The sequence below is a fragment of the Sorex araneus genome, chromosome 3 (genome assembly GCF_027595985.1).
Source record: "Sorex araneus isolate mSorAra2 chromosome 3, mSorAra2.pri, whole genome shotgun sequence".
In the NCBI taxonomy this organism is placed as follows: domain Eukaryota; kingdom Metazoa; phylum Chordata; class Mammalia; order Eulipotyphla; family Soricidae; genus Sorex; species Sorex araneus.
The window spans coordinates 98,430,683-98,444,161 of NC_073304.1; the positions used below are offsets into that span (position 1 = coordinate 98,430,683).

At 49.4% G+C, this 13,479-nt stretch overlaps 1 protein-coding gene across 1 annotated transcript in view; it reads left to right on the forward strand.

The window, feature by feature from the left end:
• The window catches only part of PTPN9 (protein tyrosine phosphatase non-receptor type 9), an 88,280-nt gene extending 75,211 nt beyond the window's left edge, over positions 1 to 13,069 (forward strand). The window contains exons 9-13 of the mRNA XM_055131244.1: positions 3,759 to 3,825; positions 7,336 to 7,414; positions 9,682 to 9,832; positions 10,260 to 10,467; positions 12,238 to 13,069. Coding sequence (XP_054987219.1) covers positions 3,759 to 3,825; positions 7,336 to 7,414; positions 9,682 to 9,832; positions 10,260 to 10,467; positions 12,238 to 12,452 — 720 coding nt within the window. The 3' untranslated portion in view covers positions 12,453 to 13,069. The remainder of the gene's footprint in view (positions 1 to 3,758; positions 3,826 to 7,335; positions 7,415 to 9,681; positions 9,833 to 10,259; positions 10,468 to 12,237) is intronic.
• The last annotated feature ends 410 nt before the right edge of the window (positions 13,070 to 13,479 follow it).

Below are 13,479 nucleotides of genomic sequence, written 5' to 3' on the forward strand. Positions count from 1 at the left end.
CTTTAGGATTGTCATTTTAATCTTTTTTGAGCCTACACTTTCTCCGCAGGTGAATTGGATTCATTGCCCTAAGATTATTTCAGCAGGTTTTCCTGCAGGAGCATGAGCTAAGAATCTGAGGGTGGATTTCACCAATATGCTTCAGATTTGTGATATGTGCTCGGACAGGATGGAGTGCAGTGGTTGAGTTGGGTTCCCGCAGTCCGAGAACTCTACTCTCTGCCTGTGCATGGCTTTGTCTCTGGTGCACCTAGCCATCTCATAGTCAATCTGAGTATCTTCACCTGCGTGCTAATGCGTTTCATTACTGCCGACATTGGCAGATGCTCTCCTTCACAGTAAGCAGAAAATTTAGATTTATTGTAACTTCACCAGATTTGCTCCTGGAATTGTGAAGATGTTAGTCATAGTTTTATTGATTTTTTGGCCCATTTCGTAGTGTGCTTGGGTTGGTTCTTGCTGCTATTTCAGGTTGCCCCAAATCTGTTCTCTATCTCTGAGGTCATTTTCAGTTTTAGTACGGGTGATCATTTGGAAGTAGCTGAATTTACTTCCTGATGTTTTCAGAAATAAAGCTCCTGAGCGGCCGGAGAAGTAGTACAGTGGGGAAGGTGCTTGTTTTGTATGAGGCTGACCCAGGTTTGATCCCCAGCATTCTGAGTGTCCAGCAAGGAGTAACCCCTGAGCATTGCCAGGTGTGGCCCAAAATCCTGAAAACAAAAAGCAGCAAACTGATGTTGAATAATGTAAGACTGAAGACATTGGGGCAGACCCCGGAGCCTTCACTGAATGCCCTCCAGGCTGTCTGCCTTCCGCCCTGTGATCCTTGGGGTAGTCCTGGGGCACGGGTATCTGGTCCCGGCTAGCAGCTGTGGCCGGCTTCCTTCTCCGGCTACACTCTGCCTCAGGGACATGTTGATCCTGCCCCAGTCGCTTGGCCTTTGGTCCTGAGCTGCAGTGCTATGATTTGTAATGAATTCCTTTTTTAGTAAGTAACCACTTTATTGAGATACAACTCTTAGGCCTTAAAGTTCACCCAGTGGAAATGAATAAACTCAGTGGTTTTTAATATGTTTCTAGAACTGTGCAGCCATCACCCTAATCAATACTTGATCATTTTTGTCCTCAGAAAAGGAAAAGAAAACTGAAGCATTGGCAGTCACTCCCCATAACCTCTTAACCCATCCTGATTTAATACCTAGCTCTGGAGATTTACCTATTCTGGGTACTTCATAGAAATAGAGTTAGAGGGTGGCAGTGTGACAGCCCAGAGAGCACATACTTTGCATATAGGAGGCTTGGCTCTATCCTCGGCACTCATGGTCCCCCTAGCACCACCAGGAATGACCCCCAAGTACTGGGTCAGGAGTAGCCCCTGAATACTGCTGGGTGTGGTCCAGAAATCAAAGCGACAAAAAAAAGGGGGGTAGAGGTTGAGTTACATACTGTGTACCTTTTGCATTTGAGTTTTTTTTAGTTTTGTTATGTTTTCAGGATTCACCTAGGTATATCTCTTTCAATTGCTAAGGGATAATGGATTTTATTTTTTTTTTTTGCTTTTGACTTGGGGCCACATCTAACAGTTCTCATGGGTTCGGGGACTGTACGGGATGCTGAGGATTGAAGCCAGGTTGGCCGCGTGCAAGGCAAGCACCTTGCCCACTGTACTATTGCTAGATCCCTAGAGCCCTGAGCAGTACTCGGTCCCCAGACCCATGTATTGAACCCTCCGCCAGTTTACTGGGTGAGCATCCCCAGTGGGCCTCTCACATCCTGGGCCTCTGAATACCACTCTCCCCCAGTTCATTGTCCAGATGCACTACATCTTAATCATCCATTCAGCAGTTCAGGAATGTCTGTGGTCTGTGTATCAGTACTCCTTTGGATATATTACTGGGTCATATGGTAACACTCGTTTACCTTTTGAGAAACTGTCAAACTGTTTTCCAAAGTCAGTGCATCACTAAGCATTGGTGCTGGCATGAGTGTTCAAGAGTTCTGTTTCTCTGCCACCTTGCCAGCATTTGCACTGCTGCCCACCCGGACCATCCTACTGGATGTGCAGTGGCTTGGTTTGCATTTTCTTTCTGCATCATGACTCAAGCATCTTTTCGGGTGATTATTTGCCATTAATATATCTTCTTTGGCAAATATCTACTAGATCATTTGCCTTGTTTTCTGTTTGGTTTTTTGGATGTGCTCAAGGCTTATTCCTGGCTCTCTACTGAAGGATCATCCCTGGGGGGCTTGGAGAACTGTATGTGGTACCAGGGTCAGTCACATGCAAGGCAAGGGCCTTAACCCTTGTCCTATCTCTTTGGCCCTCTTTTCCATTAAAAAAAAGTTATCTTTCATTTTGGTCCATACACAAAAATGCTCAGGGCTTACCCCTGGCAGACTTGGGGGACCACATGGGGTGCTGGGGATCAAACCCAGGTTGGCCACATGCAGAGCAAGGTCCCCGACCACTCTACTGTCACTCCGGCCCCTCTTTGCCTGTTTTAATTTTCATTTAATTTTTGGGGTACATATCAAAGTTAGCTTAGTTAGCTTATTTGTCTTAACTAATTGAGATAGAGGAGCTATTTACATATTTTAGATAAGATTCTTATTAAATGTGCATTCTGTGGTTTTTATTTTTTTCATTTTCTTGATAGTGTAATTTCAAGCACAATATTTTGAAATTTTAGCATAGTTTATCTGTTTTGTTTTTCCTTTTTTACTTGTATTTTGGTTATCTTATCTAAATGTTTTGGTTAGCCTATGGTCACAATAAAAATTAAATTTGGGGAGGTTTGTATTTTTGGGCCATACCCAGTAATACTCAGGGATTACTCCTGACTCTTCACTCAGGAATTACTCTTGGTGGTGCTTGAGGGATCATGTGGGTGTCAAAACTGGGTGGCTGCATACAAGGCAAGCACCTCACCCGCTGTAATATCTTTCTGGCCCTGTGACAAAGATTTAATCCTATGTTTTCTTTTAAGATTTTATAGTTTTGGCTCTCACATTTGATCTGTGATGGTTTTATTTTGAGTTAGTTGTATGTGTTGTGTTTTTTTGTTTATTTGGGTTTTTTTTTTTTTTTTTTTTTTGCCTTTTGGTTCACACCCGGCGATGCTCGGGGGTTACTCCTGGCTCTGCACTCAGGAGTTACTCCTGGTGGTGCTCACAGGACCATATGGGATGCTGGGAATCGAACCCGGGTCGGCCACATGCAAGGCAAACACCCTACCCACTGTGCTATCACTCCGGCCCCTTGAGTTGGTTTTTGTGTATAGTATGAGGGAGGGTTTAGATTGGGTTTTTGTTTTTTTTGGTTTTTTGGGGGTTTTTTGCTTTTTGGGTCACACCCAGCAATGCACAGGGGTCACTTCTGGCTCATGCACTCAGGAATTACTCCTGGCGGTGCTCGGGGGACCATATGGGATGCTGGGATTCGAACCCGGGTCGGCCGCGTGCAAGGCAAACGCCCTATCCGCTGTGCTATCACTCCAGCCCCTAGATTGGTTTTTCTGCATCTGGATGTACAGTTATCCCAGGAATATTTGTGGAAGTGAATTTTAGGAAGGGGAGGTGGGGGGCTGTGTGGGGAATGAAATGTTGAAGATACACTCAGGACCTCATCTGTGCTTTTGCTTTTGCTTCTCGTTCTATCTGAAGAGGAAAGAAGACACAAAGCTGGGTATTACTTACCTACTGGATGATTTTCCTACCTGGTAGTGTAGCTGCAATGATATTTTTCTCTTTATCATTAGACAGATTACATCAATGCCAGTTTCATGGATGGTTATAAGCAGAAGAATGCTTACATTGGTACACAAGGTAAGTCAGTCTTGCCCTTTCTAAGTTCATTTTATGTAATCAACCTCTTTGCACCATATGATATTACAATTTTTTTGTTAGGGGGGGTGGCTTGGGAGCAACAGTGGCAGTGCTCAGGGCTTCTTCCTCACTTTATGCTCAGGAGTTACTCATGGTGCTGCTTGGGGGACCATGTGGTGCTGGGATTGAATCGGCACCTGCTAAATACAAGGCAAGGGCTTATGACTCAAAGACAAATAGAATACCAGGTCTTTGACACCTAGTGGTACTTAGGGCTTACTCCAGGCTCTGTGCTCAGGGATCACTACTGGCCTCCCCCAGGGAGCTTCTGAGGTGCTCTGGTCCAAACTGGGTCAGCCATATGCAAGAAAAACACCCAACCAGCTGTACTATTGCACAGGTCCTTGATATTACAAATTTTTAATTAATGAAAATTTTTTGTTATGGTGGCAGAGATCAGATCCTGGACCTCACAAACAAGTACTATACTGCTGAGCTACATTCCTGGTTGAGGGGGGAAAATATATATATATATATATATATATATATGTAATATATATGTATCACTCTATCACTGTCATCCCGTTGTTCATTGATTTATTCGAGTGGGCGCCAGTAACATCTCCACTCGTCCCAGCCCTGAGATTTTAGCAGCCTCTCCTTACTCATTTTTCGCAACGATTGGAGGCTCTTTCAGGGTCAGGGGAATGAGACTGTTATTGTTACTGTATTTGGCATATCGACTACACCACAGGGAGCTTGCCAGGCTCTTGCGTGCGTGCGTGCGTGTGTGTGTGTGTGTGTGTGTGTGTGTGTGTGTGTGTGAGAGAGAGAGAGAGGGGGGGGAGAGAGAGAGGGGGGGGAGAGAGAGAGAGAGAGAGAGAGAGATAACTTTGAATTACAGAGTTACAAAGTTATTCATTAAGTTTCAGGTGTACAATGTTCCAGCACCAATCCCTTCACCAGTGCCCACTTCCTTCCACCAATGTGCCCACTTTCCCTCCTGCCCCTGAGTCTGCCTCTGTGACAGGCACTCCCCCCTCCAATACTATCCTCATGTTCTCTCCCCTAACCTGTGCTCCCCACCTCACCTTAGCGGCAGACTTCTTACTGAAAACCAGTTCTCCTGCCCTTCATTTCTATTGCCTTTGGACCTCTGTTGTTTCCCTGCAGTCTCTTTATGTTTCACCTCTGAGGGGAGTATTCTGTCCCTGTCCCTCTCCCTCTGACTAGCTTCACTCAGCATGGTACTCTCCAGACTTAACCACATCACAGCAAATTGCATGACTTTCATCTTACTTGTTGGGTTTGGTTTTAGGCCACATCTGCCTGTGCTCAGGGCTTACTCCTGGCTCTGCACTCAGGGATCACTCCTGGTGGGAATCAGGGAACCACATTGGGTGTCAGGGTTTGAACCCGGGTTGGCCATGTGCAAGGCAAGTATCCTGTCCTCTGTGCTGTCTCCCTGACCTCAGATTTGATCTTTTCTTAGTGTAGTATTCCACTGCACATACATACCATGGCTTCATTATCCAGTCATCTGAGAACATCATTTTTAAAGTGAATAGTAATTAGAAATGCTTTAGTTACTGATTCCTAACTTTTCATAAATGTTAGAGGTCCTGGGGCTGGAGCAATAGCACAGCGGGTAGGGTGTTTGCCTTGCACTCAGCCAACCCGGGTTTGATTCCCAGAATCCCATATGGTCCCCTGAGCACCGCCAGGAGTAACTCCTGAGTGCAAAGCCAGGAGGTAACCCCTGTGCATTGCCGGGTGTGACCCAAAAAGAAAAAAAAAATGTTAGAGGTCCTGAGGAAGGCAGATGAGAGGTGTACAGTTCTCTGCCAGATATGCCTGGAAACTCACTGCATAGGATAAACTGGAGATCTGAACACAGAACACTTGTGCAAATTTCGAACTTAGTACTTACCCCTAGGAAAATGGGACATCAGAGCTCACTGTCCACTGAAATGCTCTTTATGCCTAGTGGAAGGCCCGGAGTGGCACTGAAACTTCTCAAGCACTGCGTCTAAATTATGAACGGGTATTGCTTCCTAAGGGGCTTTTGCTGGTTTCTGTGCCCTCAGAGCATGCCAGTGATGTTCTCCTGTGGACGGTGTGTGCTAAGTTTGACAGTTACCAGGCTCTAGGTGGATGCAGATGGTTTCTATAAGTGATCCTTGGGAGGGCTGGAGCAATAGTACAGAAGGGAGGGCAATTGCCTTGCTGTGCCAACTTGGGTTTGATCCCCGGCACCCCATGTGGTCTCTTGAGCCCACCAAAAAAAACCCCAAAAAAGGTGCTTATCCTAAATTCCACTGACCTGATTTGAATCCCGGCACCACGCATGGTTCCCCGAATACTGCCTGGACATAGAGTATCTAGATGTGGTATCTAGATCTGAACATAGAGTATCTAGATGTGGTCCCTCCAGAGTAGCCAGCCAACCAATCCAAAATCATTTTCAGCTAGAGAGAGAGCTGAGTGTGTCCTCTGCATGTGGGGGGCCCAGTTTCAATCCCTGGTATCAAGGCCTCCTGAGCACTAGAAAGAGAGCAAGTGAAAAGAGAGAAGAGAGAAAGGAAACAAACATTTTAAAGGTAAATGAATCTTTAAAACTTGCCGTCTTCATCTGGAAGACGAAGGCAGTGGGCATCAGAGACAATTTCTTTCAACTCCTTGGCTTCATTCTCAAGATAACCTTGTCTCTGTGGAACCCCCTCCAAAGTAGACTTTTATAGGTTGATTCGGCCCCACTGCCAGGCCTGGTGGTTGGGTCCCACCTAGCAGCATTTCAGGGTTACTCCTGTAGTTCTTGGGGAAATGTGTGGTGCTGGGGACGGAGCCTGGGGACCCCTGCATCAAAGCATGTGCTTAGCCCTTCGGGCTATCCTGCCCTTACCTCCAGCTTCTTAAGGCAGAGTGACTTAAGAGTCACAGTGCAGGGGCTAGGGCAATAGCACAGCGGGTAGGGCGTTTTCCTAGCACGCAGCCGACCCGGGTTCAATTCTCAGCATCCTGTATGGTTCCCTGAGCACCGCCAGGAGTAATTCTTGAGTGCAGAGCCAGGAGTAACCCCTGTGCATCACCGGGTGTGACCCAAAAAGCTAAAAACAAAAACAAAACCCAAGAATCACAGTGCAAGGAATGTGGAGTAGCTCAGTGATCAGAGGTGTATGTTTTGCATGCACCAGGACCTGGTACCACCCCAAGCACCACTCGGTGTAGCCCTGGAGGCTCCCAAGTACAAGCCAGGTAAGTTCTGACGAGAGCTTCCGGAGCTAAGTAACAGTGCTTCTCAGCCCTCCCTTCCCTCTGGGAGCTTGTAAAATACAGATTATGCATCTCTTATACTTCTCCTAGGATGTTGGCTCTGGTGGTCCAAGGATCACCCTGAATAGCTGGGAAGCAGCACCTGTAGTTGGGAGTTAATAGCTGGGGAAAACATGAGAGTTTAAGAGGCAAGAAGTACATCCTAAGGTCCCAGTTCTTGTCTTCTGTTCCTTTCAGGCCCTCTGGAGAATACCTATCACGATTTCTGGCTCATGGTCTGGGAGCAGAAAGTGTTGGTGATCGTCATGACCACCCGGTGAGTGGGGCTCCGCTCTCACCATGTGTCCTGGTCCACACCCTTCCTAAGCACAGAGATGCGAGAGACGCGCTTAGCTTATAGAAATAATGGCTTAGGGTCTAGAAACATAGTACAGCAGCTAAGGAGCTTGCATGGCATGCAGCAGGCCCGAGTTTGATCCCCGGCACCCCACAGGGCCCCCCAAATCCCACTAGGAGTGATCCCTGAGTGAAGAGCCAGGAGTAAGCCCTGAACACAGCCAGGTGTGACCGCCCCAAGAAAAGAAGGAAAGGATGGGGCAGGTGGAGAGGGGAAGGGGAAGAGAACATTAGGAAGCAGTGGCACGGAGTTTGAGACGTTGGGGCCAGAGCAGTGCGGGGTGTAATGGAGAGTGCCAGATCTAACTTAACAAAGCTTTTGGTTTTGTTTTTGTCTTTGAGCTACACCAGACAGTGCTCAGAGATTACTCTTGGCTCTGCACTTAGGCGTCACAGCTGGCGGTGCTTAGGGACCCGTCTGGGATGCCAGGGATTAAACCCAGGTTGGCTGCATGCAGAGCAAGTGCCTTTCCCGCTGTACTGGGCCCTTGACAAGGCTTTTATTCCTGTCACTGGTAACAGTTCCACTGAAATTTACTTCAACCTTGGCCTTAGTCACTGAAAGAAGTATTGGGAAATATGGGTGATTCAGCTGTTTGGGGGCCACATCTGGTGGCGTTCGAGGGCTACCCCTGGCTCTGCTTGAGGGGGGCAATTATTTTGCACTGTGTGTTGCGGGGGCTGCAGGGGCTCAGCCAAAGGCAGGGCACGCCTTCACCCTGTGCTATCTCAGCTGTTTTGGGGTCACAGCTGGCAGTGCTCAGGGCTTTCTCCTGGCTCTGCGCTTAGGAATCACTCCTGGTGGGGCTCGGGGGGCCACAGGAGGTGCCAGGCATTGAATCCCAGTCGGCTGCATGCAAGGCAAGCACCCTGCCTGCTTCGTTGTCTCTCCAGCTCCCAGCGATTCACTTTTTTTAGAAACAGGATTAATATGAGATTCTTGGGTTGAAATTAATTCATGCCTGTTTTTTGTGTGGTAGCAACAAAGAGGGAGGCAGTGATTGGCAGCTCATTTTTGGTCTGGTCCCTGCGTCCAGAGGGCAGCTCCCTTGGTTTCCGCACTTTTCTTCCTGTGCCTTGTGACCATTTCCCTCCTTGTTCCTATGTCCACCTATAGGAGAACTAGAAAATAAAAAGATGTGAGAGGAGGGCTGGGCGAGAGCCCAGAGGCCTCATTCATGAGCTCTGTGTGCTGGAGGCCAGGCAGAGTGCCTGGCAATAACGGACTCCTGAGCACCAGGCCGGGAGCAGCCTCTTGTACCCAGAGTGCAACCCCAAACCAAAACCACAGAGAGGAATGAAAGGTAACAAATCAGGCAAGAAGCTCTCTGTGGAAGTAATATTTTTTAGATGTTGCTTTACATAGCTGCCCGAACATCAGGAATTACCTGTTCCATTTGGGCCGTCATTGTGGAGATGATCCTTCTGGCCTGTTTCAGAGAAGGAAGAAGTGAATGAGACGTCCAGCCCTCGGCCGCCGAGGCCATTCGTGACTAGAGATGAGATGGTTGGGAGACAGTCCCACCGCTTTGGAGGGTTTTGGAAGCACTAAGAATTTTTTTTTTTTGGTTTTTTGGATTGTTTTTTTTGTTTGTTTGGCTTTTTGGGTCACCCAGTGATGCTCAGGGGGGATTCCTGTTTCTATCCTATCCTCAGGAATTAATCCTGGTGGTGCTCGTGCCTGGGGGACCATATGGGATTCCAGGGGTTGAACCTGGTTCGGTTGCATGCGAGGCAAATCTCCTCCCCATCGCACTGTCACTCCAACCCTGCGCCGAGGGTTTTGAGGTGGACAGTAGGCCCTTACACACGCTTCGTGCTGGCTGCCGGGAGGTGTCTCTCCCACTCTTTCTGCTAGTCAGGGACATGCCCTTCGGGGTGAATAGTGGCTCAGATACAGGGTAGAGTGTCTGACCCACCATGTATTTTTGTCTCCTTTTGTCCACCTGGTAGTAACCCAGGTATGTGAGAGTGCCTGGTGGTATCAGGAAAGAGATCAGGTGATCTAGCAGGTGGACCAAATGTTGGCGAAATAAATATGTGCAACCATATACTGTTAAACACATGCTGTCACATGTGTCTAGAACAAAAGCAAGGGTGCTAGTTAGAAGCAGCTCAAGACCCAGCAGTCCATAGCATAGGCCTCGGGGAAGGCGGGAAGGCTGATTCTCCTCTGTCTGTCTGCAGCTTTGAGGAGGGCGGCAGGAGAAAGTGTGGCCAGTACTGGCCTCTGGAAAAGGCCTTCCAGCTGCAGTTCGGCTCCCTCATGGTCACCAACCTGGGCGTGGAGAACATGAGCCATTATAAGAAAACAACGCTAGAAATCCACAACACAGAGGTAAATGTGGATCTCTGTTCTCTCATTTTTCTTTTGAAGCTGGGGAGAAACTTTATTTTAAAGACAATCTCTGAAGGGTATAGGCAGAATTCCAGAAAGCTTCTAAGTTGCTTCCCTTTTTTCCTGGGAATAGGTGCAGGATACTTAACTCGGCTATTATAAACTGTATTGTCTTAACACTATAGCAACATTGCGTAGGAATATAAAGGAAAAGAAATTGGGTCATCCCATCTAGAAATGCTGTTCTCTTCAGGCATTGAACCTTTCCTTCGGGCTTATAAAGAAGCAGTTGTGGGAAGAGCCGAGGCTGGACCAGGCAGTGTTCTTGGTGGAGGGATACTGGGGGGCCGACACTCGGAGAAAGCAGAAGATCGTCAGGGGCAGGCAGAAATGACCTCATTAACGTGTGCTTCTCTTTTCATCCAAGGAGCGGCAGAAACGCCAGGTGACCCACTTTCAGTTTCTGAGCTGGCCAGATTATGGTGTCCCGTCCTCAGCAGCTTCCCTCATTGACTTCCTGCGAGTGGTCAGGAACCAGCAGAGACTGGCCGTCAGCAGCCTGGGAGCACGCACCAGAGGGCAGAACCCTGAGCCGCCCATCGTGGTCCACTGCAGTGCAGGCATTGGCAGGACAGGTAACGGACCTGACACAGCCTCCGAGCGGCCGGCACTAGTGAGGGTCGGGAGGATTCGCAGAGTTTGTGGCGGCACTTGCTGAAAATTTCACCCAGTGGTGTGAATCGCCACAAAAAACTCCCTTAATATCCTTCCAATGGGGCTGGAGCGATAGCACAACGGGGAGGACATTTGCCTTGCACGCAGCCAACCCAGGTTCGTCCCTGGCATCCCATATGGTCCCCCAAGTACCACCAGGAGTAATCCCTGAGCATCATCAGGTGTGACCCAAAAAGCCAAAAAAGAAATTTTTTTTCAATGTCCCTAGTACTGAGTGTGCTGGCCAGAATATGTATCTCAGGACTGGCGCAATGGCCCCAGGGGCTGCATACATGCCCATTGGTCCCTACCACCTCAGGGTCCCTGGAGGACTGGACGTCCCTCTAAGCTTAGAGCTGGGCGTAACCCCTGAGCAATGCTGGGTATAGTCCAGAAAATAAACCCCTACCCGAAAATATATGTATATTTTTGCATAGACACACATTTGGGGGTTGTGGGGGTGAGGAGGGATCACTTCACTCCCCTAGAAAGTTTCCTATTTTTTTTTTCTTTTTGGGTCATACCTGGTGATGCACAGGGGCTACTCCTGGCTCTGCACTCAGGAACCACTCCTGGCGATGCTCAGGGGACCATATGGGATGCTGGGATTTGAACCCGGGTCAGCCGCGTGCAAGGGCCTACCCGCTGTGCTATCACTCCAGCCCGAAAGTTTCCTCTTTTTGTTTTTTGTTTTTGGGTCACACCTGGCGATGCACAGGGGTCACTCCTGGCTCATGCACTCAGAACATTCCTGGCGGTGCTCGGGGGACCATATGGGATGCTGGGATTCGAACCTGGGTCAGCCACGAGCAAGGCAAACGCCCTCCCCACTGTGCTATTGCTCCAGCCCCCGAAAGTTTCCTCTTTAAGCAAGCAAATACAAAGACCTTCCCTCCCCAGGTGCCCCCAGTTGTGCCGGAGGCTACTACTCCCTCCCAGCCCCAGTTCCAGAGTGCCTAGGGGCTGTGTCACCTAATTTGGGGAGCACTGCTTAAGAGTGGTGCTTTGTGACGCTATGGTGCTGCCCCCAGGCCGAGGCCCCCTGCCCCGTCCTCACCTGGAGCCACACTCCACTCTGGAGCCCTTCAACAACTTTGAGTGGACGAGCAATACAGGGACTGCTGGCCTTTATTTTATTTTATTTTTTGCTGAGGCAGGAAGAGGCATGCTTGGGGCTCAGGGGCCACTCCTGGCTAGGGCCACTTCAGGTGGTGTTCGGGAGGACCATACGATGCCCGTGATTGAACTTGGGGCCCCGGCATGCAGACCCTGTGGGCCTGCTATTATCAACTACCCCTCTCGCCCCCTCCTCTTCCCATGACCCCATATGTGTCATCTCTCTGGCCTCCCGACATTCCCTGTGACTCTTCCTTTAGATTTATTTATTTATTTATTTTTGGCTTTTTGGGTCACACCCAGAGATGCACAGGGGTTACTCCTGGCTCATGCAGTCAGGAATTACCCCTGGCGGTGTTTGGGGGACCATATGGGATGCTGGGAATCAAACCCACTGTGCTATCGCTCCAGCCCCCCCTTTAGATTTTTAAGGCCTCAGGTCAGCTGGTTTTCTGCCACGGAGGCCCCTGGCCTTCAGACTCATTCCTCCATATGCCTGTCCGGGTTACTGGCACAGAGGGAGGGAGGGAGAGAGGAAAGGTAGACCAGGAGTGACCGCTTCTTCCTTCCTCCAGGTACCTTCTGCTCCCTGGACATCTGCCTGGCACAGCTGGAGGAGCGTGGCACCCTGAACGTGTTCCGGACGGTGTCCCGCATGAGGACCCAGAGGGCCTTCAGCATCCAGACCCCCGAGCAGTACTATTTTTGCTACAAGGCAATCCTGGAATTCGCAGAGCGGGAGGGCATGGTACCCTCCAGCCACAGCCTCCTGGCCGTGGAGGAACAGTAACTGACCCACGAGCCTCCTACCTGCTGGTCAGCCTTCCTTAAACTTCCCCGGACACCGCTGAGCCTATAGGTTGCCATTACGTCGAAGCCATGGACCAACCTCTTACCGTGTCTCCCGGCGCACGTGTGCACGCAAGGCAGCCTTTCCCTTCGGCTAGATAGATGTGGTGACCTTGCCACGAGAAAGGGCCAGCAGCAATGTGTTCTGAATTCCTAGCACCTGCTATTGAACTGTGCCTTATTAAAACCAAATTGTGGCTATCAAGTCTTGCCAGGGGCCCCGAGATGAGTGGGGAAGGAACACGCCTTCCCCCTTTCCCGACGCCATCCACTTTCTCAAGGTCCCTTTCCTATTTCCTTCCCTTTTTTAGGATATAACGGGGAGGTTTGTTGAGCATCCACCTTCCTTCCCAGAGAGCTTGACCAAGTTACATACTCTAGAGGACGTCCTGAGTGCCAAGCACGTTTATACCTAGGACGCGTATTCCAGTCTTTTCTGTCATTCTCTGTGTGTCTGTATGTATGTGCACTTCTGTGTATGGGTCCACATATACGTGTGTATATAATATATATTGTATGTGGTAATATGGTCATATTCTATAAAAACATATACAGAGAGATACTCCTTGTAGACGTTCCTGGGGCTCCACGTCACAGGCCAGGACTCCGTGCTTCTCAGACCTTCCGTTTGTCCCGGACTAGCTGGGACTGGGGACCAGGCCTTCTGCTGTCCGACCGCAGTGCTGGGGAACAACACGCAGACCTCTCCCCTCGCAAGCTCCTCCTGCCCTGCTCCCTGAGTCGCAGCTTCTCTCCTTCCAGGGCGCTCCCATTGGCGCCAGGGCCACCGGGCTGTGGGGACCCTGGCTTCAGTCAGCAGGGGCGGCCCTTACCTAGTGACCCTTCTCTGTTTACTTTGCCAATGTGGGGAACAGACCTCCACTGTGATTCCAGACCTTCTCCCCGCGCCCCCCCCCCCCCCCCCCGTCCCTCAGGGATTGGAGTCTGAGGTTAGACACGCACTCAAC